Below are 27,964 nucleotides of genomic sequence, written 5' to 3'. Positions count from 1 at the left end.
AGGTATATAGGGGCGGGAATCGGCTTGCAGCTGCGTGACTCAGAGGGCGGGGCCTCTACGGAAGACATCTGTGACGTCACATGGTCCATAATAAATGCGTTTGACGTTACACTTTAAATATATGAATCTTAATATAGCGTCAGCTTTACCCACAAAACACAAAACGACAATGTTTTGTCGTATTTCTTAGTCTAGAGGTTAAACACGTCGTTTTCGATTGAAACACAAAGGCACGCTTAAATTTAGAACACATTGTTATACTTTAATAGCATAGTTTAAATAGTTTGACGTCCATATATTATATAATTTTCATTGATTTGAAAGCAAATAATTCAACATATACAAACTCACAATACAAAATAGGCTATAGCTCTATACAAATGGTTACATAATTAAATAAATCAGCCTGTTAAGTTGGATATGCAAACAACATTATTGCTCTAACAAATGAAACATGGGGTAGCCATGTAAACGTTTATACTTTTTTATCAAAACATAATATTTTTTATTCCATATGGCGACATTTTGGAGCATTTTGTGTGATTGATAACATGCTGGAAATAAAATATACAAAAATTCTTTTGGTTTTCATTACAAATACTATAATAAACCAAAATTTACCATTAAAATCAATTCAAAAATCAAAATGTTTATTACCAATTTAATGGTGTTCTGTTTACCATTTTCCAGAACATCCCACCAATAACCTACCACATTAGAGACCCACACAGAGACAATTATGGTTTCCAGTTAAACCTATACAATTCCATTATAACAATGAATTCATTTGAATTTCTGGAAGTTTCTATTGTTTTTGTCAGAAGGAATGTTTGCATATATCTGCTGTTTAATGTGGGGTTCCAGCCCGACTGGGTAAGCTGCTCGGAGAGACTTTCACCACTTCTTCCATAATCACAGCAACGGTGTGGCAAAACTCTTTCGCCTGGTAAAAATAAAAATAAATGCATTTTTCTGCCTAAAAAAACTTTGCTCTCATTATTTATAAAATAATCTTTTCTACATACGTACCTGCTTCAGGTGGAAAGTGATGATCTTGGGCTGGGTTTGGCCACTAAAATTGACCTCAACCGTTGGCAGTTTATCTTTCTTAGGCCGAATTGAGCGCAAGGACTGCACATCCTCCATAGACAGGCTCAAGCATGTGTTCTGTAATGGTTTGTGATAGTTGATGAGATAGATAGATGGTTATTGTATAAAACAACAACAACTTGATTAACACACATGTTAGTGCTAAATTAGTTATGAAAATTAAACATTTGCATTCCAGCTTACAAGAAAGAACCTATAAACTGAATATCATCGCTGTACCTGTGTTTTCGGGTCTAGGACCAAGATAAGTTCATGGTTGACTGCGATCAGGCAGGGAGAAGGACAGCTGCCATGACTTACTTTCTGACCGGTAAATATATTAAATCCCAAAAGTGGCAGTGAACTAACACTTTCTGGAACGTAAGGATAAAAAAGTTGGTTTAGAAAAGACGCATAAGACAACGAATACAAACAATTCCCTGCTGAAACATGCAGAAATTATTGGGAACTGTATTGCTTGTAGTTGACTCAGTGGGTCTGCCTTGGTTTTAATGGTTTCTGTCGATCTCTGATGAGGTTCTATAGGTGGGAAGTTATCTGGCAGATAGGAACTAACAGAATGAAAATAGTGAAATGAAATAGACCCAAAATACACTATCTAGGCCCACATAAAGTAATTTTTTAATGGTTTAACGGTGAACAGCTAACGGTTCATAATGGAAACCATTGGAATTTGAACAGTTTTTATTTCAACAGGGCTGTTCATAAAAAATGGATTTTTAAAACGCATTTCGACAGATTTGTTTACTCACTCAGGAAGCAAATTTTGGCATCAATATTCTTGAGGGGGCCAAATGCAGAAAACTGTGCCCGTATAGTAGCGAGAAGCCTCTCGTCATTGGGGTTGACCAGTTCCAACTGGGGAAGGTACTGTTTTACCTCTTGACTAATGAACATTGTTAATGAATAAATATGAGTGTCCAAATAACTTCATCAGATATAAATCAAGGCTTTAACAATGATATTATATTTTCGTGTCTCAGTATCCAATTTTATTTAGGAAAGATAAGAATTCAGAGTACTTGAGAGATAAATATTTACTTTGTGGGTGGCTGAGTCAGTCCAAGGGTGAGGTGTTGAAGAGCGGTCAGCTCAGCCACCTGCTGGTAGACTGTGGAGCTGGGCAGCAATACTTTCCCAGCCAGATAATCAGCCAGAAGCTATAAGTCATAAATACTCAGTATCCAACATACTTCAAAAGCAACAAAATGTAACACTTTACTTCTGAACCAAAACACCTTTTGATTTGTTTGATTTAATAAAATCTAAATTAACATTATCTAGTTTCTTAAATACTGTATTGTTTGTGTTATAATTAAACTTCTATGTAAAAAAACATTTTCTTGCTTTTATTTGCACAGGCAGTAGGTCAACATGACTTTGTTAAGTGAACATTGAATAATACAATATAGAAATTCCCAGTCTACTGAAGCCATGTAAAGGGTTTTTTCTGTGTCTTTGGAAGGTACCCATGCATGAATTAGACACGTAAAATTGCAAATATTAAAGTGTCGGAACAAAAGATGCATTCTATCTAGGCGATTGCCCACCCAGACCTGCCTGAAAGGCCTAGTATAATCACACCCCACAAATCTTCGTCAGTTCGTAGGATGATTTGACTAAGACCGCCCAAATGTATACGCTAAGATATGCGTACCTGTCAGTACAATTGCTTTGGAAACTGATGTTCCAAATATGGTAAGAGGCGTTACATTTCTGTCACACGCTTGGAATAGTCGACCAATCACTACGCACTGGTTAACTGGCCAATCATAGCACAGCTCGCTTTTCAGAGCGATGAGCTTTGTAAAAAATCTTCACGTTTCAAAGAGGCGGGGCACAGAGGAGATACAAACATGCAAGGTATGTGGAAAATACCCTGTTTTTTACCCTTAAATCCTGTATACACATTGCATCACATCTAAAACAAACAATAATATTAGTTTTTCATCCATGTCATTTGACCCCTTTAATATAACTGCATAAAGCCATTATTCATGGCATAGACTGCATGCATTTTAAGTAAGTTTACATTTTTAATTTAAGCATTTGATATTTCACATAAAACTGAAAATCTGGTACCAGCTGGTAGTGGAACTCCACGTAAAAGTCGTTTTCAAAGTGAAGCGGCTGTTTCCAGATTATTCGATTAAAAGAGAGGGAGATCGAGCCGTCATCCAACAGGAAGTCAAACAGATACTCATCTGAGTGAATTGGGCGGGTCAGATTAGCTAAAGAAAGTAGATGATACATGAAGATCATGAATACATTATAGTATTGAATGAATGGAAATTCTATCAAAACTCTTTAAAAAGCTATCAAGGTTGAGAATTAAAGATCCTAAATGATAAAAAGCCAAGAGAACGATTTAGCAAATTCCAGTGAAAGGGTGACCACTTTGAATATGCTAAAATATAGCTTTGATTTATTGTATATGTATATGTTTTTATTTTCAACATAATATCCACAGCTATAGTTGTGCTACAAAAAATATAAATAAAGGTAGATAAAGTGTTTATAATCATCCATGAATAAGAACAACAAAGATCACATCACCTCCTTTTTTAGTAGCAAAGATGGAAAATTCCTTAATTTCTGCTGGATTCCCAATGCCCATCTCTGCACAAATGTCTGTTACTACCTCATATGTGACCTATAGAAAAACCATAGAAGACACATGACACACAAACATATTATATTCATGTCAGATCAGTTGATTCTGTGCAATTATGTTGGTAAGAGAATGAAAAATTGAAAGTGGGGCAATACTCACACTAAAGCTGCGAATCTTGCAGGGAAAGTCATTTCCACCAGGCAAAGTGATGGGCAGCCGTCGAGAGCTCCTGCCAGCCTGCAAAATATATAAATAGACTGAGATATAATTAAAGATACTAAAGACAACACTATAGATATAATAAAAATATATAATTACATTAAAGCAGGGTCAGAAATTAGCAGGAGCTTGAGGCAAAATGCCCCTGAAAATTGAAAATGTGCTTGGAAAAAAGCCCCCTCCTTTAAAAAACCCTTTAGTCTTTTGGTGCTTTTTACTCACCAAGATAGCCTCCATCTCCGAATGGGAGGGAATGTGCCTACGTCCTCCAAAATTTAGGGATCTCCTGAGATTCTTTTCGCACGTATTTGCCAGCTCTAAATGCAAACCCACACTTGAAAACCATTTCTTTAAATATTAGGAAAGCCAGTTACTTTCCTTTCACATTGGATTCTTGTGCAATTACAAAAAAACTCTTAAGCAGAAACTGCTGGAGGTGAACACTGTACCCTGAAAGGGATGGTTAGCATCCTGCATGATGATCTCCAGGTGGTGAGTGAAATATGGCAGAAGTGTACTGGAACAGGGAAAGAATCCGGTCACCAGATTCAGCAAACGCCAACCGCAAGTACACCTTTCCCTACACAAAGCAAAGAGATTTATAAACTTGTTATCACAACATTGTCAAGGATTAATTCGAACATACATAACCATGCAGCCAGACAATTTTTTGTACGTCTTACGAATACTGTACACATGAACTCACTTGACTGGGTTCTTGGTGGTCTGCTTGATGATCTGGCAGTAGATCTCATCTCTGAGGAATTCCTTTTCTTTCCCCAGCTAAAGCAAAACAAGGTTACAGATCTCATCTCTGAAAGAACAATGCAGTAGGTGAGGAGATAAATCTCACATGTAGAATGAAGTTCACACAGTCGCCTTCCGACTGATTTTTCTTTGTAGGCTGATCCGACATGAACTGCATCAAAACTGAAGAGAGATCATAAAACACATAAACACATGATATTTATAATATCTGTTGTTTATTACATTGCTGCTCTGTCCTCATTGCCCAATTCTGGCATTATAGTCTTTAAATTTCTATTCAATGCAATATTTAAGTATATGTTCATATGTTTATTTTGATAAGTTGCAATATAATGTACAATACTGTAAGCTGTTATAATTGAAAATAAACTGGAGGACCACCTGACCACGTTTTGACCCTTGGCCTGTCTGGGTTTATTCTACATCAATTTGTCTCGCACCAACACAGTGTGTCTGGTACTTTGTTTTGAATGTGTAGCTATAGTTCTCTCACCCATGAAACTCTGAGCACCCTGGCGACTGAGATCACTGTCTGAGAAAAGGATGAGCGATTCCTGAATGGGATTCTAATAAAAGCAAACAAAGATAAAACAGTTTTAAAGTCGATGGAGAGTTTAAAGAGATGGAGAGACAAAAAAAGCTTTATACATACTTGAGTGTGTTCAAGCATCTCCTTCAGACTTTTTTCACTATTAGAATGACTGTGATAAAGTGAAAGACAGAGATTTTATTTTCTAAATTTGTTTATGTAAGTTATCTTTCGTAAGTCTGGTTCTAGCCAATTTTCCAAAGTCCTCACCTGGTGATGGCAAAGTATTTCCTGGCAAACTCAGTCATGGCATACTGCTGACGGTCCGGTTCAGATCTCCGGATGGATGAGCTATCTAGACTGCGTTCACTGCCGACTGAAACTGCACGCATAGCGGGGATGTTGGGGGAGGAGCTATTGACTAGGATGTTGAGGGAGGAGTTATTGACTAGGATGTTGGGGGCGGGGCCATTGACTGGGACGTTGGGGGCGTAGCTATTGACTGGTACGTTGGGGGAGGAGCCAGTGAGTCTCATACTCTTCCTCCTGTATAGCTGCCTCTCCATGTTGCTGCTGTGGTAGTCTGGTGGGGCACAGGGCTGAGTGACATCCACGGGAAATAGTCCTGATCGACCCCCAGTGGAACCAAACATCCATCCTGAAGGGACACCAAATGAGTAAACACCTTTGATGTTTTACTACTTTTACCGATCTACATTAATGAGATTCCATCCACAAACATACATGTCTGAACAATACATAAACATTGCCTGTTACTTGTTTTATTCCAAAGCTGCTGTAAACTGTATAAAATGACTTTGTTACATAACAGAAATCCATGAAAATTATGAGATTTTCTAAAGACAATAAGAACTTGCCCAATCAAAACACTACAAATTTAAATGGTCTCCAATGGTTTTAATTTCTGGATTTTTTTACAACCACAGAAATGACTTACAGCAGCTTCGAGCAAATGTTTCACAAATGTCATTAATTCTTACCATCCTTAAGTCCGTCCATGTGCAGTAATTTGATGACATCACCTCGCTGAAAGCTCAACAGGCTCTTTTCATCGGTCACATAGCTCTTTACAGCTATCAAATAATCTGAGTCCTGCAAAATGAGAATCGATTTAATTATAATCTTTAGAATAAATATGGCAAAGAAAAGTGTCTGGTCAGATTCAAGTAAAAACACTTTAAGATTGGGGAACATAAAAAGGATTCTTCTGAAATGATGTCGTCTTTAAGTTAAAGGGGTAGTCATGCCATTTGTTTTCATCAGTACTCAATTTAATGTCATTTCGAACCTATATAACTTTCTTTCTCACGTGTGTGTACATTTCTCAAAATATCTTCTTTTGTGTTCCAAAGAAAATTGATTCACAAACAGGTTCGAAACAAATCATGGTTAAATAAGAGATGGCAGAATGTTTGGGGTGGTAACCTATTCATTTAAGTGCAAGGAGGGAATTGAACCTTTATCAGTTCCATGAGAAAGAGATTGATCACAGCAACGATTTGAGGAGACTGTGGAGAATGAAGTTCCAGGTCCTCATTAGTCAATGAGAACATAACCTTTCCGGTTCCTTTCTGCTGCACTGACAGAACCTGTGCATAGCTAAACAAAAATAACCCATGTTTACATGTTTACTTTTTCACTATAGTGAAAAAAAGCCTGTTTATTGTGACATTTCTACCTGTAGCTGTGGAGCAGTTTCAGATGTTTGGGGTTAATGCCTGAAGCTCTGGCCACCGTCAGCAGTCTAATTCCTCTATGAGAGACTCCTAGAATTTGAGAATCTCCTCTGTTTCCTACCTGCACACACACAAGCACAAGAAGATTGAGACTTCTGAACAAACTAATAAACTAATGAAATATATTTTTTTACCTTTACATTAAAGAGACGGGCAAAGTAATTGGTCCAGTTATCTCTTGCTGCCATGACAATCCTTTTCTTCATACCAACGTCCTCAAGAGTACTGATGCTTGTTCCAATGTGAAAGTTCGCTGGTAAGGTAGAACGGGACACAGTGAATTATACAAAGTTTTGTATTAAATTTGTTATTGCATTGTGAATTTATTTTAGGACATTAAACAGCATTTGTCATACCCAAAAGGTCTTTCATTTTTCGCCGTTCCTCACGTGAAATCCTCAGACAGGAATCTGAATAAGTGTCTCTCATGATCTATGACGAATAGATTCACTTTAGAATATAATCCAAGAATATAGTCCTTGTTAAAGGCATGGCCAAAATTATGTGGACACCAAAGACGATTTAATTCTGTCTAATCCAAAAATACTGAAATAGCCCAAACCATTATTATTTGAAACTAACTTTTAACTTTTACCCTATCTATGTACATAAAAAAGAACATTAAAGTCTCAGTGAACTAAATAAATGACAATGCTTATTTCTACATGAAAAATTGCAGCGTTTATTATAAATAGTTTATCAATGTGGTTTATTCTCTTTTTAAAAATCTTGTGCCCCCATAATTTTCTGTTAAAATCTGAAAATGCACTTCCTTCCTGCAATGACTCTCCATCTTAAATGACGTATGTTAGCGTCTTGGGGCAGAGCATCCCCTGTCAGTCTGCTGCTCAGTCAACAGCTATTTTTATACATCCAATTAATTCGCAGAAAAAATACGAAGGCTACTATTTTTTTCATTCGAAATTGTATTTCACTCAGAAGTGCGTCAAAGTACGAAAGGAAAAACGATCGCAACTTACGGTTCACGGGGACTTTAATATTTCAAAAGTTATTCCCAGTAAGCAAAACACGTAACATGCATGACAGACCTGTTCGCAGAGCAAGTTGAGGGTGTACGGATGGTTGAATTTCTCTTTGGGATAGAACAACTGGAACACAAATACAATGAGACGTGTAACTAAGATAGAAACTTGGAGTCATAAATTGTCCGTCTCTTGGCTTTACCTCCTTGCGCAGGAAGAGTTTGCCAGGCATGCTGGAGTAGGAAAAGTAGACACTGGCAGAGAATCTGTGCATCTGTGACCGAACACTCTCCTCCTCTGCCATTCTGCTAAAGTTATCTTCAGAGACACACAGAGACGGGATAAAATTGTAGGACTGTATTCATAAAAGCGATCAGTTTACTTTAAATCTACTGTGTTAAAATCTATATGATGAAACTGTGGTGACAAACATTGTAATATGGTCATGCCTTGATAAATTCATGAAAATATGGAGAATAACAAATGACATCACTTACTAAGTCCAGGTGCAGGCATCAGTGGCGGGTCAGGGATGTTAGGGGGCGGGGAAGGGGTGTGACTAGGAGGAGGAGGCGGGGCCTTTGATCGCTGAGAACTGAAGAGATCCGCTAGTGAAAGCTGTTTCTCTCTCATACTGTTGGAGATGGCACGAGGGCCTTGGGACTCAGGGGGTGGAGGAGGCGTCTCATTCCACTGTTTCTGCACCAGTTACATGGAAGAACAAATGGAGGGTTTTACTGACGTCTAAGATGTTTCTTATCTCTTAAAGAATTTCAGAAATCGTGTTCATGTTTCGAGTGAAGTTTGAGATTTGAATGTAAACTTAAACACTTCAGGTCAACATCTTGTACCTTTGGTTGAGCGACGGGACTCTTTGATTTGAGAATGGCCAGCGCTTCTTCTTTCGGATTATTCTTCTTCACAAAATGCTTGGCTGGAACCCTATGAAGATCCTCATTGTTAAGATTAGTCAACACTATGCCATCTGTTTACCAACCAAGATTAGTGTCAAGGTATAGGTTGCCTAGCACAATATGTACAAGAATTCAGGAATGACAGAGGTTGGAGTCATGTTGCAGCACATGGTGACATCAGTTAAAATGAAAGTAACTTCAGAGCAAGATCAATTTACAGTATTCCATTTCGACAAAGACTATTGATGTTTTGATAATGTGGACAGGTTTACAATGATCAGGAAAACTAAATGGAATTGAATTTCATATCATGTTGACTTTCATTTCTTAAATTGCCTACCTGACAGGCTCGAAGGCTTTAGGTTCTGGAGCAGGCCGGTTCTGGTATTTTTTTATAATCTCTCTAATTTTACTAGTAGGTTCTGGTTTAGGAGATGTGGGTTCTGGAGGTTCGGCTTCAGGTTCTGGTATTATTATAGGAGGTGGTGGGAGCGGTTGGACTGTGTAGAGCAAAAAAAGGTTTGAGCTTCTCAACCCATGTCAAACAGAAACTTTATGTACTGTAGTAACACATCATCATCTTAAAAACTGTCTGACCTTCATTCTTTACTGGAGGAGGTGAAGTTGGATGGCTCACTAGTGGGGGACTAGAGTAGATCAGTGGCTTAGCAACCTTAGGGGCGGGCTTTGGACGCGCTTCTGATGTACCTGATATGAATAAAGATTGTAAAAATCTTGTCTTTTATTCAATTACGCTGCTTATTTAAGCATTCTGATTTGATATCGTCTACTCACCGATCTTTTGAAAGAAATTTCTCTTATCTTGAAAGGAACCTATATCTTCCGGTGCCTTAATATCTTCCCTCTCTGGCTGAACCTTAAAAAATACAAGGAATATTTAATTCTGAGGTGAATTATCCAGTACTGTATGCACAGTATACAAATTCAGGGGAAACTTTGCTCTACCTCAGGGGGGCGGGGCTTTGGAAGGGTCTCAGGGGCTTTTTTGGAACTCGGAGTGCTGGTTCTCTCCGAGGAGCGGCGGGGTGAGGGTGAGGGTGAGGGCGAGCGTGAGGGTGAGCGTGCGTGTCTGCGGGGAGGGGAGCGGCGCCGTTGCCGTGGGGAAGACCTCTGTGAGTCTTTCTGACGTTTACGAATATCCTCCTGCTGTTGCTGCTGGGACAGACTCATCGCCTGCATGGTCATCTGCTGAGCCTGAGAGAACATAAGATATTAACAAACAACATCAAATATGACATATAAAATATTTGACTCACCAGGAGCAGAGCCTGCTGATTTATAAAGGACTGCTGTTGTGCAGCCATTTGCTGTGGGCCGACAGATGGTGTTGGCATAGGAGTTGGCATCATCATGGCTATATTCAAACAAAAGCAGTAAGAAGAGGGTCAAAATTCAACAGATTATGCTATTGGAAAAGCATAAGGAGGGGACAACAGACAGCGGGTTGCTTACATGGCATGGGTTGCATCATGGATGCAGCGGGCATCATGTTTGGCATCATTGGTGTGGCAGCATAGCCAGCCATGGCAGGATTGATCTGCATTCCTAATTTAAGAAAATGCATTAATGGTGGTAAGTTAAAGATTTGTAAAACGTGCTTGATGATCTCTACTTTCGCATTTTGTGGTCTTATGTATTGCTTTATTTTAATAAACAATACCACTGGTCACGTTCCAAATGATCCAACAGTCTCAAACAAATTTTCTGCATTACTTTAAACCATTTTGTAATTGTAACCCACAAATTGTTATAGGTTATCAGGCTTGTGTTTTAAAAGAGGTGTGGCTTGAGGCGTGGCAAATTGAGCATTAATAAACATGAATCGAACAGGCAGCATTAACCAGAGATATAAAATTTGCTCTGTACCTGCTCCAGTGTACATGCCAGGCATCATTCCCCCTGCGCCTCTCATTCTTCGATTCAGCATGGCCATTCGTTCAAAGTCCTAAAAATACACAGCAATGGTCTCAATAAAAACGCACATAATCACGCGTCAGTCCAGCCCTTAAAGATAAAAGACAATATGTGTCTCAGAGTTAATAAGTGCCAAAGATATATAATATTTGCTACTTTATTGAACCTATCTGAATCTGTAACCTATAACAACAAAATCTAGGAAGAAACACGTGGTTAAGCAGTCAGGACATTAAATGTGCTTAAAATGTCCAAATACTTTTATGTTATTAGTTTAACCGTGCCTATGAAAGAAATACACCAAAATATATCAATAAAAATGTATTTCTATGTGGAAAATCAATTTCCTTTAAATAAAACAATTCTGACAAATCAACAAACATTGTACATTATTAATGAAGAACTGCACAAAAAAATGTATGCCACTGACCTGAGGACCGTGATCCAACACTGGATCAAAAAGGTCATCAACGTAAGAATCGATCTGTTGCCCTTGTGATCCTAAAAGATGCATTATTACAGCGGTGTCCTTTACAAAGCTCACACTGAACATTATTTACTCAACAAGGAGTGTCAGTTGCTAACTCCCCAGCTGTTATTTGTATTCTTTCATCTCCATAATCATCCCGCAACAGAACAATAATAGAATTTTCTGCCTCTCTATAGCAGCTCTGGCTTACTCACCCTGGGATGTGAAGGCTGGTTGGTGGGTGTCCCATGGAGATGCCTGAAAAGACGGGAGACTAGGAGCCTGCATTGATGGAGCAGGTGGTATGAAATCCTCCAAGTCAGTGGTCATCATCCTAATAACAAAAGTTTGTGGCTTTTAGCATATGCCTATTAGCTTGGAGGCCATCTGATATACACATATTTTCCATAAAACAGAACCAAAAATATTGATGACTCATCCCGCACTGCGCAATTTTTCGTCCAATCAAATGACTAGAATGAAAATGGCCCTCCCACTTACAACCTAAAATTGACCAATTAGCAAATCATGGCACGTTAATGAAGCATAATGAGAACTAAAATGGTTTGCAAAGGATGTCAACAAATATGGTACCTGTCACCCATGTCACTAAAGAGGTAATCGGGTTGTGCAGGTGGGTGAGCCAGGGGCACATCAGCTTCCACTCCAGCCAAAAGATCCATGACAAAGTCGCAGCCAGCCAAATCAGTCCAGCCCTCCCCAGCCAGCAGAGATACAGACCAGCCTTGTGTAGCTTCAGATAGGCTCCTGACAAAAACGAATAAAAATTTCAAAGGACTTCCAAAAAAAAACATTATCATGTACTGTATTTAAAGAAATAAAATCAATTTATTCATTATAAAAACACACAAAAAATAGACAATGTTTCATCTTGGCTACCTGTAGCTTAGAAGCCAAGAAGCAAGTTGCTCCCCAGTGGTCCAAGACTCTACCTCCAATGTCAACCGCTCATCTAACAAAAAAGATGTTTGGTAACAAATTAAGAGTTTGGTTCCAAAATGAGATATCTCCGTTTTATTATTTTTTCAAAAATCATGCGTTTTATAATGTAATCTTGTTTTTATTGTGATGTATTTTTTTATTTCTTATGGCGTAAATCAAAACAAACCAACTGCAGTTTGATAATGGGAATGCAAATTAACAAAAAAGATTTATTTTAAACTGAGTAATCTCATTTTGGAACCAAACTCTTCAAATATCTATAAAATCTTCCACTATACACACGATAAAAGAAAACCAAACTTTACTCAAATCAATTATAAAAGGCACACGTGACTATGATATCATTTAATGTTTACACTGCATCCTAGACACCCGTGTGCCACACCAAGAACCTCTGAATCATTCCACCTATCAGATGTAGCCTATTGGCTCAAAATCACTGTCATCCTCACCATTAAAAGTGTTGACCTGCACTACCATTTTTCCTTTTCTCTGATTCGCCGTCCACTCGAGCTGTGTAGGAGGGTGCTGCCTACAGGCAGGAACGGGAAGCTTGAGGGAGGTGAGCAGCTTGTGCTGGCACAAAGACCGGTATTCTCCTGGACCCTGATCTGACACATACCTAACAAACACAAAACAGTTTACATCTGTCTGATCTGAGAACTGAAATCCATTTATTTATGGTTCCTTTACGTTCATCAGGTTTGACATACTTGAGCAAAGGTTTTTCCAGGGCTGGAGAGGGTGCGAAGGCACTCAGACAGCACGCCAAAATCAACCAGCCACGCAGGGCGCTCTCCTCTCTCTCCCCGTCCCAGGTGTTGAACACCAGTTGAGCCAAAACCTCGTCTCTGATGTTGATCTGAGATTGGCTCTTTTCCACAATGTAGTTTCCCAACATCTGCTCTTCCCACCCATTCAGATCTGAGTCCCCAGTGAAACGCAGGATCTAAAAAACACAAAACAAGAAAGCTATTACAGCGATTAGTCCCTTTCAAAATGTTGGCCACACATCTTTTTTTTACAGACCTAACATCTAATACAATCATTAAATCAATGGCATATGTTTCAGGCATCTAACTGACCAGTTTGTAGATTTCTAAAGCAGTTCGGGCATCCTCGGGGTCCAGAGAGGTCAAAGGTCTATGAAGCGGGTAGCCTTTTGGTTGGCACCATCCGTCCTGGAAGAAAACATCACAAATCAAATGCAAGAAATTGATTTCAATGGATGTTGTGTTCAATGGATTATTAAAGAAACCTTGATGGTGATGTATACCTTCAAGACTGTGTTGGCATATTTAGAAAAAGGATGGTTGTCGATGCCTAGGGGAAGTGAGAGGCTGTGTTGTGATTTGACCTGTGGGGGAGCCACTTCAGTGACCCCTGATCCTTGTGGTCGTCCTGCAAGGCATCATGGGAAAATTTAGCGAAAAGAAAGAAACACTGCATAAAGCTTTTTATACATGCAGATGAAACAGTCTTAAACCTAATGTAAAACATTGAGTTTGAGTGAGAGACGGTTGTATAAATATATTCCTTTATAATTTTATTTATATATACACTTTATAATATATTAATTTAAATATATTATTTTAACATGTGCATTGATAAGACTAGTTTTGACTAGTAAAATTTTTGTTAATAAGTCTCTTTCTGTAATATAATAATAATTAAACCATGCCAATATATCTATTTGAAAATCTTGATAGATATAAACCCGAAGCCCTCACCTGCTGCCCTGCGTAATCTGGTCGCCAGATCAGCCGGGATCTCCAATAGTCCCACATCCTTTTGAAGACACATAATATATATGTGAACATCAAAATGAAATTTTGCAACAATGTGAACAGCAACAATGTAATTCATGACAACCTCAGTCAGGATGTTTTTTTGGGGTGTTATTCGTATTAGGGAGTGCAAAATAATAACTTTAAAGAGAACTTTAGATATCCACTGTAGTGACCTCTATGTGTGAAAGGGTTGTTAGTTACAGAAAAAAATCTATCTTACAGTGTAGCACAAAAATATCAACACAACCAACAGAAAATCAAAAACAAGAATGAGAAACAGTAAGAAACATATGGTGTCTCACCATCTCGGTAGATGTAGGTTTTTCTACCTGTTTCACACTGGTTCTAGCTGTATGTTCCTTATCAAAACACACAAAAAAACAATCTAGCATTATAAAATGCAATGTCTTTAACAGTACCTTTTGTCTAATCACATATTTGCTTTATCCTCTCATGACTAAACAATGAAACATTTATGTTGTAAGAGACTATCCCATTTGTTTGTCCTTTTACCTGTCCATGGCATCGTATGAAAGGTAAACAGAACTATTCTTAGTTGCTGGGTGCCTTTTATATCCAACGAAGACCCTCCCTCCACTCGCTCCACCCCAAACCCTTCCCTAACGCTTTATCTTATCGTTTATTGCTCATTTAATTTAACTGCATTAATCACATTTCTTGTCTTGTGTATCAATGTTTCCATGGCGGCTGAAATGACCCCAGTGAACACAAGGAAATCTGTCATTTTTTTTCAATCAGATATTTTTGCTTTTTAAATCAAACAGACCCACACAAAACCGCTCAACCGCTTGAATGCATTGCTAGGATCATATCTCAAACCAGTCTCACCGATTAAACACTACAATCACTTTAACAGCAGACTACTTGACAGCTCAGGAGGACAAAGTCCAAACTGCATAAACAATGGCAGGAAACAAGAGCCCAAAAAACGAAAGTATCTGGTTATGAAACTTAGTGGATCATTTAAACTGACTTTACCAGTCAAACATTTGAACACTTTGAATTTATGTATAGGAAGATTGATCTATTGCATGCTTCAATGCTTGAAATTGAACAAAATTTTAGACAAAACTTGTGTTTTGTTTATTAGATAAAGAAGTTTAAACAGCCAGAAAGTGTTCAGCAAACATGAAACTAATGTTATACTGTTTAAAGTGAAAATTCGTTCATCATTTGCTCACTTTAAGAGTTGTTCAAATCTGTATAAATTTCTTTGTTCTGATGAACACAGAGAAAGATATTTGGAAGAATGCTTTTAACCAGACATATTTTGCCTCCCATTGACTACCATAGTAGGAACAAATGCAATGGTAGTCAAATATGCCCCAGAACTGTTTGGTGTCCTACATTCTTCAAAATGTCTTCTTTTGTTTTGAACAAAACAACAAAGTGTTTCTATGGGAGTCAATGGGGGGCAAAATCTGTCTGGTTATAAGCATTCTTCCAGATATCTTTCATCAAAACAAATACATTTATACGGATTTGGAACAACTCGAAGGTGAGTAAATAATGACAGAATTTTCATTTTTGGGGATCACTATAAAAAAGTATGAAGTATGTAAAAAGTATTTATATTGCAGAAGAAAAATCTTTTAATTATGCAAATTTGGGGGCAATATAAAAATTCTGTTCTTTTACTGTGCAGTTACGTAACTGTAATTCTGAAATGTCAAAAATAAATAGAATAACAAAAAGAATGTATACAATAAAATATAAACCAAACATTTTTAGATCTGAATTTTAAAATCTTTAGCAAACATTATTTGACATATACCTTGTTTACTGAAATCATTATACTTGCTTCCCCTAAATACTGTATTTTAAGCTATTCGGTTATGTGCAAAATGGATAAATGATATTAAACATTACCTACCTAGGACGATATTAACCCAAATGCAGCCCCATAGAAGTTATTTACCAGCAACATGAAACAGCAGGATTTTAAATCCAAGATACAGAGACAGCGACAGTGACCGAGAGAGAGATTGAGAGTGAGAGAGAGAGACTGGGGCAATCAAGGGCTGGTGGGATCAAAGATGAAAGAGCAGGTAAGAGGGTGGAGCTCACCTCACTATGACATGTGTTTTATACACTCTGTGACGCACCATAACTGTGTTTTAGTCTTTTCACTACAAAAGGACAAAGGACTAAACTGAGCGGTCAGAAAATGAATTTGACATAAAACTTTATTGGAACAGTAACATTAAAAATGTATGCTTGACACTGTTTTTTTTCTATAGAGGTTCTTGGCATGTAATAGGAAACAAAACAAAAACATTTAAGAGGCGTAAACTGAATTCCTGAAAGTTCACAAATGGGTCCAAAGTCCTCTCAAAGAAGGAAATAAATACATACATAAAATAAAGACTCATAACTTCTGATGTAAGTTTACACTCTGATCTTACACATAATATTTATGACATGTATAAAGCCAAAGCAGTGATTGACACATGGATCCTTGGATCCAATCGTTTATTGCAGTCTTAAATGAAATTCACACATTTTTGTTTGAAGTGTCTGCTTACTTCCTGGGACATTTGTATGATTTATTTAATAATTATTTGATAAAAGTGCAGGAGTGGGGCTGAAATTTACTGCATCATACATCATATTTTTAAAGAAGTGGTCTTGGTTACCTTGCAAACGATCATATATTTGTATATGTGAAAAAAAACTGAAAGAGGTATAAAGACTCTCACCCTCCATTGACGTCTTTTAATGGTGTTTCTTGTTATCATCATGGTTGCCCAGAATTGAGTGAAGGATTGCTTCAGTTTCTTGTAGTACCTCCTGCAACCGAAAGAGGGCAACATTCGTTTGATTTATCATCTCAAATTCACAAATCACTGCATATTCTTTGCACATACCTGGCCTGGTGGCCCCTGATATGGGACTGGATGACAATAGCTTTCTGCTTAAAGAAACGAAAGTTGCGTCTACAGATAAAGCCTCGAATGTTCCTCTGAATGGTCACTGCGGCCCATGTTTGTGTACTGCTCCATTTATCTTCCACCCGCTGGTATAGAATCTCCTTCATAAATACCTAAATAGTAAAAAAACACTGGGTGGGTAGGTTCAGCACCAAGAAACGTCAAATAACACTAAGAGTGTTAAATATACTATTGATGTACCTTTGTAAGTCCTAGCTGGTACTGGCTCTCCTCTGCTCCTACAGTCTCTAGCAAACATACCACCTGCTCTTTACAGGTCGAGTGTGCGGGCTTTTGGGCTAATAACACCCCATATCTTGAAATAAGACAGAAATATTGTACATTTTTACAAGAAAGAGAAGGTTTAGTTTAATAACCATGAGAAGTATTTTTTTCTCATAATTGCGAAGGTGGTTGTTTGGACGTTGCTTTTCAGTTGCTGATGTGTTGTAAATGGGTTTAAAGGGATACTTCACCCAAAAATGAAAATTCTGTCACAATTTATTCATCTTCGAGTTTGTTCTGATGGAAACCGAGAAAGATATTTAGAAGAATGTTTATAACTGGACATGTTTCCACCCTCCCATTTACTCCCATAGTAGGGAAAAAATCTGTTGAACACAAAAGAAGATATTTTGCAGAATGTAGGACAGCAAACAGTTCTGGGGTACTTTTGACTACCATTGTATTTTTTCTTACTATGGTTGTCAATAGGGTGCAAAATCTGTCTGGTTATAAGCATTCTTCCAAATATCTTTCTCTGCGTTTATCAGAACAAATACATTTATTCTGATTTTGAAGGTGAGTAAATGATGACATAATTTAAATTTTCATCACTGCGAAGGTATTCTTTATAAGTCCATGGGCGAGATGCAACATGTGGCTTTAATATATCTATTTAATACATTTTCTCACATGTTTGATCGTCCAGAAAATAGTAAATCGAATTGCCTATTATGATAATAGTATTAAAGTCTGCACGATAGACGAATTAGCGACTTGTTCAAGTATGAGCAAACGTTAAACTCATGTTTGTCATTTGATAGTTCTGGATTCTGTCATATTGTTGTACCTCTCCATGAACAGATCGAAGGGTATGCGAATAGGAAATCCCTCTTTCCGAATGTGAATGGTCCCCAGTATTCCTCCATGCCTTAGCTGTGTAGTTACATAATCTACATCAAATATTCCTGGAAGCTGAAACAACAAACACACCAAACCTTGAGCTAGAGAAGGTCCATAAAAAAGAATATAGAAAAAAATATATAAAATGTTTATATTTATCTAATGAGGTTACCTTAACAAAGTTTGGCTTGAAACAACGTATAAATGTAGTTTTAGACCTGAAATATAGAAGGAATTAATAATCAGAAGTCTGTTCATTCAGAAGATTGTACGAGAATTATTTTGTATTTACATAAATGTGATATTAGATGTTAGATAAAGGAACAGTTCACCCAAAAATTTGAATTCTGTTTATTTACTCCACAGTACTACAAGGTCGGGCATTATTCTGAGGTTCCAAATTTCTTTGTTCTGAACAGAGAGAATGATATTTGGAAGAATGCTTGTAACAAACAGTTCTTGGCAACCACAGTAGGAAAAATGTATTACGATTTTTTGTTGTTCTGTTGAACACAATAGAACATACTTTGATGAATGTAGGAAATCAAACAGGTCTGATGCACTTTTGACTACCATTTCTCCTACTATGGTAGTAAATGGTGCCCAAGAACAGTTTGGTTACAAGCATTCTTCCAAATATCTTTCTCTGTGTTCACCAGAACAATTACATTTATTCTGATTTGGAACAACTCACGTGTGAGTAAATTGTCGCCTTAGAATAATACATTTACATTTATGCATTTGGCAGACGCCAAAGCGACTTACACTGCGTTATCCTATACATTTTACATAGGTATTTGCAATCCCCTGGGATCGAACCCACAACCTTTCGTTGTTAATGCAGTGCTTTTACCACTGAGCTACAGGAAAGCTGTTAGATAGAGGTTATAATACGTTTCTATCTGACATTTTGGTCAAAATTTAGTTATTCACAGATTTTGTTATGTGACAACATATTTACATTATGCTATGTTTTTTTTAAATGTGTGCATTTCGGGACTTTTTTAAGAAAACAAAGAGATTCTATCCACAAAATCGAATTATGATTTGATGCTTTAAGGTCCTATCATAACTTTGAATGCACACAAAAGGACCAATCAGGATCAGCTTTATTTGTCATGTGACCGGCCTCCTCGGTGACAGTATCAATAGACAATATCTGAGGAAACGGTGCAACACAAAACAAGGTTTAAAAAAAAAAACTCAAGGTTTTATTGATACTCTTGTCAAGGAGAGGAGCTCAACCTACAGTTTTTTTGTTTTGTTTCAGGTTTTGTTGAGGAGATAATTTTTCATATTATATAAATCATATTAATTACATCAATAATCATTATTGTGTTATTTCAGCCATACTCATCTCTAAAAATAAATTTTACCTGTCCCACCTAAGTTGCATAAAATATTTAGATACAAGAATTACCATAGCATACAAATGCTTAACTGGAGGGTGAACTGCCCTTTAAGTGATATTTGTTGACCTCTCTAAACGTGTGGTGAGCTCTGTAAGTGACTGATGGAAGTGAGAAGCCACAGTTGTCATCTGACTGCGTCCTCTTGCTCTTCCCAGCTCTTTCTGCTGGATGTAACGCTCCTGTACCTTTCGAAAGAGACCCGACACCATCTACACACAAGATAAACACAATCCTCCTTTAAAACTTAATGGGACTTAAAGCTTGCAAATGACATATGTTGTTTATCAATTCTTTATTGTGTTTGGGTGACAAAACAGTCTCATGAATATATAATATTCATAACACATAAAATATGTTTCTTAGCACCCTGACCCATCAAAAATCAGTGTGATGAGCGTTTTCATGAGCAACGTTGAGATTCATTTACCTGTAACCTACTGTGAGCGAAGAGCTCTAACACTTCAGGTCGAAACTGGTCGTGATTTTTGTTGAGAAAGTTATGAACCTGGTGAAATAAAACAAATTTTAGCCACAAAAGCACAGAGGACTGTCTAAATATGAAATCTATAAATTATTTCCACGCAAACATTAAAAAGATTAAACTGTCGGAACTATGACGCGGACATTGAATAAGCAGTTTTGTGAATCCTCAAATAAAGCTTGACTGCTTGCCTGATAAGTGACAGCACCGGCATAGTGATATATTGTGAACACCGGCAGGGGAATTTTGGGTTTGGAGTAGTGGGGACTGTTGCCATGGTGATAGTGGCATTTCTGCAGGAATGTATGGTCTGTGGCCTGAAACAGAGAATAAAGGAGTTAGAGCCATAGAAAAAAAGATTAAGGCTGCCCACAAATCCATGTGTAGAATAGACTTATTTGCATTTGAAACAAGACCGGGTCATTCTTTTGTGGAAACTTTATGATATTTAAACAAAATATAAGCTTTCCTGTAGCTCAGTGGTTAGAGCATTGCGTTTACATCGCAAGGTTGTGGGTTCGATCCCTGGGGATTGCAAATACCTATGTAAAATGTATAGGATATGTAAATGTAATGTAAATAAGTGATCTTAAACTGAATACTTCTAAATCCATCACTGAGCTGCAGTCTAGCAGTACAGGAGGTGAATCACTGAAATGATTACTATTTTATGTACATATTTATTATTTGTATGTTTTCTATAGCTTTTAAAGCTAAAATGTTTCGTTACTTGAGGAAGGCAAGTTTGATCATCCAGGATGCGAAGGATTCCATACGGCCGTGCCGAGATGAGATCCAGACAGCCATGAGATGTTTCCAGTGTTATTGGATACCACCGGATCTGCTCTGCACTATATTCCTCCTAATATAAACACATATACAACAAACACAAACAATGTCAACACTGCAAAAAAATCCTGTAATAAAATATAATTTATAATGTAATAAGTTTTTCTTGTAAATGTCTTTTTTTGTAATTTGATATTTTTTATTGTATTTCAAAGACGTGTGAAAAAAAGCTGTAGTAGTAGTTTAAAATTACAGTTTTTACATTACATGTGAAAAATCATAAAAAAATAACTGTGAAAAGTAGTGATTGAATCATTCGATGTATATATAAAATATTGAATTATGCATATATTGTTAATATACAGTATATCTATATTACAATTTCATTAGAAATAAACACTTGGTTCCAATACATGGAAATGTATTATTTAACATATTGCATTATATTTTCCAGTATTTCCCCATGTTTTTCTTTATAATAAGGGATCCTGACTGCTCTGAATACACACGCTGACCTGCTCTTGTGCCACCAGGGCTTTGTTCACAAACTGTTGCAGCTGCTCGTTGGCATAGTTTATACACAGCTGCTCAAAACTGTTCACACTCAGATCCTGTAACATAAATACATACAGTTCTTACAGACTTCATACAAAGGCAAGAATTAAGTGTCACTGGTTCAGCTAAACATTGTAATACTTTAAGTTCAAAATGAGGGAGAAAATACCTCAAAGCCATATATGTCCACAATTCCAACAGTGCTGTCCATCTCTGTGGGCATCAACCACTCATTGATGCGTTCAAGTATCCAGTCAAACAGAACAGAGTAAAGCGTCTTGGCAATAGCATCTCTACAACAAGAGCAATGTGTCAGTATGCCGCAAGCTTTGTGCTCTGGTTATCTCACTGAAAAATCACGATGAGACCACTGTCACGCTCCCTCATTCCAAACCACTATGACTTTTTTTGTCTGCAGAACAGAAATGAAGATATTTTGAAGAAACATTTCTCTAAATATCCTATTTTGTGTTTCACAGGAGAAAGAGTCATATGCAGGTTTTAAATGACATGAAGGTGAATAAATGATTTTTATGTGAACTTATTCATTTGTCAGACCTGGATTCAATGGCACTTTCCACAGACAGGGGGCAGTAGATCCTGTCATATATTGTTTCCTGTGGAGACAGAGGACTCTTAGCTTTTTAGGAGATACCTCTGTTATATTAATTCAGAACACAGATGAATGTGTGTGTGTGTTCAAGATTCTTACTGTCACTCTGTGAGTGATGACGGTCTGTAAGGCCTCAGCGGACACCTGCAAAAGATTCCCGACTCTCCGAGCTTCAGCTTCACTAAAAATACGGGCCACCTCGAACGACTCACTCTAATTTAGTCAGGAGATCACATTTTATTTGTAATGAGTGGCTTTTTTCATATCTTAGCAACGTTTATTTAAATTTGTGTACAAGATTCCCCAGGAGAAAACGCATGACATAATTGTTAATATTGGTCCACAGCTGAAACATTAAAGGGATAATTCACCAAAAAATGAAGATTATTTTATTTACTCGGCCTTATGTCATTTCAAACCTGTATGACTTTCTTTCTTCTTCAGAACACAAAAGAATATATTTTGAAGAATGTCAGTAGACAAACAACACTCTTCTCTTTGTATGGACACAAAAACGACATTTCTCAAAATGTTTTCTTTTGTGCTCCAAATAAAAAGCAAATACAGTTTTAAACAACTTGAGGGTGAATAAATAATGAAAGATTTTTCATTTTTGGGTAAACTATCCCTTAAATGTTGAGTGAATATAGTATAATACTTTTATATCTGATAAACTGAAAATACATTTGACTGGGCATTTTCTAATTTCTCATTATTCCTCTATGGACATGCTAAAAAGGACCATGAACAGTATACATACCTCATAGGAGCTGAAGCAAATGTTGCCCAGCTGTAGGATAGATGACAGAATGGCCCAAATGTTTGCGAGCTGATCTGCATGTAAACCAATCGTCTCTAAGCATCGGACCAAGAGCTGGAAGTCTTGACTGTCATGCTTCACTTTTATTTCACACGCCCTACCCTGAACAAAACACGTAAAACTGGAAAATTAGAAAAACGACAAATATCATAAAACAGCAGGCATTACATGGGCTCTATCTAAACCTGGTTGAGGTAGAAGTAGGTCTCAGCTCCTTGCAGGTAAAGATCCTGCTTTCCCCACTCGTTCAACCCAGCCAACAGTTCATAAAACACATGGTAGTTTCTCTCTTCCTTCGCCTACAAGAACAAAAATGCTTCACTTACATTTCTAATGCAACACATTTGTTCAGTTATTTATTACAGAATGAACTTAATTCATATGTCAGACACCAAAGCACAAACTTAAAAAGTGAACACTCAACCTGAAAGACAACTCGTGATTTTTCAAGGAGATATTTCGACAGAGATGTGCCGACAACAACACCGCTGAGAAGAGAAAGATCATTTATGGAAATCATGTTATGGTCATTTAATGGTTCTGGCCCTTTAAATCAGAGTTATGAAATGCAGTCGGCTTACTGTCGTATATGGATGTGCAGGTACTTTCCAAATCGACTGGAGTTGTTGTTAAGTATGGTCTTGGCATTACCAAAACTCTCAAGAATGGGCAGAACATCCATTGGCTAATGAGAAGGTGAGATGTCAGAGGTTTTGTATCAAAGCATTACAAAAACCATATGGTTTGACAAACTGTACCTGTCGTAATTTATCATTCCTGCCCTGATACATGGAACTCAGATAGTGGACGATGAGCTTGGCAGCTTCTGTCTTTCCTGATCCACTCTGACCACTGTTTAGATAGCAAATGATAGAAGAAAATTCATATCTATTTTAATAATTCACATTCATGCATATACAGCAGAGGGGAAAATAAAGAGCCATTTCAAATTTATGAAATATACTATAGGTACAGTATGTGTTTATATAAAACATTTTTTTTATTTCCTTCTTTAGTGTGTGAACTACTAACACTATTTCCCAATATATATTGTTTGCATTTATTTGGAGAAACAGGTTAAAATAACAGAAACAATTCTGTGTATTTTTTAGACCTCAAATACTGCAAAGAAAACAAGTTCATATTCACTTTTTGCCAATATGACAGTCATATTTGTGCAAATAGGAAGAGCTTCAGCTTATTTTTTATGTGATAACCTTTTCACGTGTCTTGTAATGCTGTCAGTCTTCCACATTGCTGTTGGATGACTTTATGTCACTCCTAAGGTTTGATTTTGTTGAAAGTCAACAGACAATGGAAGGAAATGACCACAATACATATAGAAATGCTGATGAAATGGAAATTTGCAATGGTCTCTTATTTTTTCCGTGGCTGTATATGTGCATTCAATAAGTAAATGTAAAATACCCATAATCCTCCTCACTTTATGATAATGCAGTGCTCCTGGGTTGTATTCTGAGATTGGCAAAAGGCAACATCTGCCATGGCATAAATATGGCTGCAGACACCGCAGATGGCATAAACATTGAAAATACACATCATTTGCTAATAATATGACCAAAAATAACGATCTTAACTAAACACTTTTGAAATCAATCTTTCAAAGTACTCACGGTGGATTATTGTGCTTCTCTTTACCCTGGTACTGCTGTCTCAGCTCCTCAGTGTAAATACTGAGAGGTTTAAAGGGGTTGATGGACAGCAGCATATTTCCAATATACGTCTGTTGATTTTAACAAAGTGAGAAAGACGCCTGAAAAGTCAAGACTAGTGGGACAATGCAACCAACGAATACACCAGAGTAAGGATGGATTACGGACCACACCATACCAGTCAATGTCAAGGGCCTTAGACTATAACTTGAGAATTTTTTTAATTCTGTCATCATTCACTCGCCCTCATGTCATTCAACACTTTCAAGAAGATATTTTGAAGAATGTTGGTGACCAAACAACAATGGCCACCATTGACTTCCATTGTACAGACACAAAATCCCAGAGAGATTTCTCAAAATATCTTCATCTGTGTTCCACAGAAGAAAGAGCCGCATACAGGTTTTGAATGGCATAAGGGTGAATATATGATGACAGAATTTCTATTTTTAGGTAAACTCTCCCTTTAACTGAAGACAATAAAGCCCCTCTGTTGTCTGCAGAAATAAGAAGTGTCAGTAGTGATTTCACTTTATTACTTATTACTATATAGACATTTCATTGCACAAAGGTACAAAAAACAGCGGTGGCTTCTGTAGAAGTCATGTCCGCATATGTGACACATTTACAAAAATACGTACATAAATGCTATCGCGATGAAAGCGCTTCTTCAGATTCAGCAGAACTGAACTCTCAGACACCTCTCTAAAAACAACGTGAAGTTTGGTTAAAGCAAAGCTTTTAAGTCAAAACTCAAGATGATATATGATTTGTCAGTGTTTGTCAATCTTAATTCAATTTTGACTGGAAATGACAAACTAGTGTAAATGAAAAGGTACGAAAACATATTTGTACACAGCCATACGGTTCCTCTGGCCTATGTGAATGTGTGTATCAGGTGATGAATGTGATGAATGTGATGACTCACTCCAGCTGTGCCAAATCCTCCACCTCATCCACCTCCACAACTTCATTACTTCCTGGCATTATTACCTGAAACCCAAAGAAGAGTCAATCACGAGACCCCCCATTCTTAACACCCACACTTGAACCCACTACAACTCCGGCTCTTCGGTAGTGTCCACAAAAATGACGAGGTCAGAATTTTATTACAATCCAGAGAAATGCACATTTCATACCTGAGTGCTGTTAAGTCTCTCCTCCAGCATGTTCTGAGTTGGATCTTCTGATTCCCATCGGCCTCTGCCGTTGTGGACCGGAATGGTGTGTGCATGTTCATCATCCTGATACACCGTCCATTTGGTGAGCTTCTCTACTGTCTGATGTGGCAGGAGGTTCTCCGGACGCATCCAGTCTTGAGGATCCCCATACATCTGGCCCCTTTGAGCCCAGTGTAGTTCCATAGCGGAGGGCAGAAGACCATTCCCTATCAATTCCGCCACCTCTCGATCCACATCCTCCTCAAAAGAAGCTTGTCTTTCTCCGGTTCTCCACGTCTCCGTTTCGGTTGACTGGTGTGCGTTCCTTCGATTCATCTCCGCTTCTCTACTCTGTCCAATGCTTCCACCACTGTTAAGCAACGTTTTCGACATTGACAGCTTGGAGAAATTCAGTTGTGACTCTCCAAGTTTACCCTTGGCTGCTTGCAGTACACTTGTACCATCTTTAATGCCTGTTAATGGCTTTTTGTTGTCCACTTTGAGCTCAGACTCCATATCATTTGATTGAGTATTCGGAATGATGGTTCTGCCACTGTCTTGTGGGATTTTCTTGATGGACCTTAGAAGGCTCAAGTCGGGCTTTACGGGAAGAACCAGGCGAGCTCCAGGCTTTGGTGGTTTACGTTCGGTGGTGGCAGTGTTTTCAATGCCTGTGCTAGTGGATGTAACAGTGGCTTCGGTTGTCATGCCGATTTTGTTCATCCGGGGCAACACTATTGCGAATTTGGCATCTCCCGAGTTGACCTTTTCTTCTACGTCTTGTGAAGATGTACAAGGGTCGTCGCATAAATCGTCTTGGGGATCAGCAGGGGCGTCCTGGGGTTTCGACGTCTCCGTCTTTGAATCATCTGAAGTTTCATTTTTCTTTGCCATTTTCATGAGCATCTTGTGTCGGATAAGGTTCTTTTTAGACTTTGTGCTGCTACTCTTTTTCTGCACCACCAAAGCAGGAAGCCATTTTGAAATCCCAATTGCTTGGGAGACTGTGGATAACTTTCTTCGAACATGGAAGCTTTTTGGCATCTTCTTTTGAATCCATCCCGAGACGCGACGTAAGGTTGCCATGCCTCTTTTGCGGGCTATCAGACTCTCTGTTGATTTTGAGGGCAGCTGCTCTTCGAGCTCAGTTGTCTCTGTCTCTTGTTTTTGTTCTTCAACAATTTCTTTTGGAAGTTCCTTTTTGCCTTTCTTATTTTTGTCATCTTTTCCTTTACCTTTCGTTGTGAACAGCATACGAGACTCTCTGTTCAACAATCCTTTGGGCCCTTTTGTATCGGCTGTTGTCTGATCTTCCTGCTGATCCTCCACGGTCTTATTCAAAGCCTTTGTTTTACTTGCCAACTGCAGAATTTGAGATTTACCTTTTGCCGCTCTGCTTTTGGACAAAGACATTCCTTTAAGGTGCACCCCTTCTGGAGGACCTGCTTTAGGTTCCTCTCTTTTGGAAGGCCTCTTCTTTTGAAGTATCTTGGATTTCAACATCTTTTTCTGACCTTGGAAGTGAGCAGTCAGGTTTAGCGATCCTGGTTTCATCAATGAACCGGCGGTCTCCTCCTGTGCGCTCTCTTGTCCGGTATCACTCAGCACCTCCTCAGAGTCGACCTCTTCTATGCTGCTAACAGGTTCTTCCTCAGGTTCTTCTTTAACTTTGCTTTCCGGGGGTTCATTGTTGTTCTCATTGATCTCACTTTCTTCCTCTTCTTTTTCTTCTTCTTCAGTTTTCTTGTCTGGGTCTAAGAGTTCTTCCTCACTGCTTACTGCATTTACTTCGATCTCAGCCGACTCTTCCACACGCTCTGGCTCCTCCTCCTTGTCATATGTAGCTTCTTCTTGACTCTCTTGTTCTGAACACTCTGCTTTCTCACTCTCTGAATCGTCTTCTACCTTATCCACTACTTTACCACCTCTCTTTCTCACACCTTTAGCAGGAGATTTGTTCTGAGTCTTGGCTGTAATTTTTTTCTGCTGAGGTTTTGATTTCCCAGCCTTTCCAGTCCTCCCTATACCTGAATTGCCATTTGTTGTCAACTTAGCAGGTATAGCTTTGCCATTCTGCTTTCTCCTGGCGATTTGCCTGGAGGTCTCTATCTCTTCATCTTCCGATGCCTCGGCTTTCTCCTCTTTTCCCTCATCTTTTTGAGTCTTTTCTTTAGCAGATGTCTCTTCCTTTATACCTTTTCCGCTTTCGGTTTTTGTGAGGTTTTGGGATGCTGTCTTGACTCCTTTTTTGGGAGTAACTTGTTCTTGTTTCTCTGTCTTTCCAGTGACCTTCTTTCCTCCTCTAGCTCTGCTGGGGGGTTTGGCTGGAGGCAT

The 27,964-nt window shown here is 38.0% G+C and overlaps 1 protein-coding gene across 1 annotated transcript; it reads right to left on the bottom strand.

Annotated features, from left to right (window-relative positions):
* Nucleotides 1–236: 236 nt before the first annotated feature.
* On the bottom strand, nt 237–27,964 carry myo15b (myosin XVB). The gene is made up of 64 exons (XM_056771997.1): nt 25,610–27,964; nt 25,399–25,463; nt 25,112–25,175; nt 24,432–24,541; nt 24,242–24,316; nt 23,556–23,649; nt 23,379–23,482; nt 23,222–23,285; nt 22,983–23,096; nt 22,738–22,899; nt 22,077–22,190; nt 21,923–21,981; nt 21,534–21,657; nt 21,325–21,420; nt 20,751–20,882; nt 20,212–20,337; nt 19,967–20,044; nt 19,606–19,748; nt 18,300–18,345; nt 18,075–18,199; nt 17,204–17,318; nt 16,940–17,115; nt 16,772–16,862; nt 14,354–14,410; nt 13,992–14,049; nt 13,538–13,662; nt 13,347–13,442; nt 12,975–13,210; nt 12,714–12,883; nt 12,199–12,271; nt 11,893–12,066; nt 11,514–11,632; nt 11,260–11,330; nt 10,782–10,860; nt 10,368–10,460; nt 10,172–10,269; nt 9,861–10,109; nt 9,690–9,771; nt 9,492–9,602; nt 9,235–9,394; nt 8,832–8,922; nt 8,478–8,679; nt 8,183–8,298; nt 8,047–8,106; nt 7,354–7,429; nt 7,132–7,250; nt 6,940–7,058; nt 6,719–6,860; nt 6,242–6,353; nt 5,511–5,898; nt 5,364–5,412; nt 5,205–5,277; nt 4,797–4,873; nt 4,650–4,726; nt 4,393–4,523; nt 4,166–4,260; nt 3,884–3,961; nt 3,667–3,763; nt 3,193–3,341; nt 2,152–2,270; nt 1,863–1,996; nt 1,330–1,463; nt 1,030–1,167; nt 237–943 (listed from the first exon to the last, which is right to left on the bottom strand). The coding sequence occupies exons 1-64, from the start codon at nt 27,962–27,964 to the stop codon at nt 848–850; spliced, it is 9,555 nt and encodes a 3,184-aa protein (XP_056627975.1). The 3' UTR covers nt 237–847.

The sequence above is a fragment of the Triplophysa dalaica genome, chromosome 17 (genome assembly GCF_015846415.1).
Source record: "Triplophysa dalaica isolate WHDGS20190420 chromosome 17, ASM1584641v1, whole genome shotgun sequence".
Lineage (NCBI taxonomy): Eukaryota > Metazoa > Chordata > Actinopteri > Cypriniformes > Nemacheilidae > Triplophysa > Triplophysa dalaica.
The sequence above is the reverse complement of the archived record's forward strand: the minus strand, read 5'-3'. Positions and strand labels throughout refer to the sequence as shown.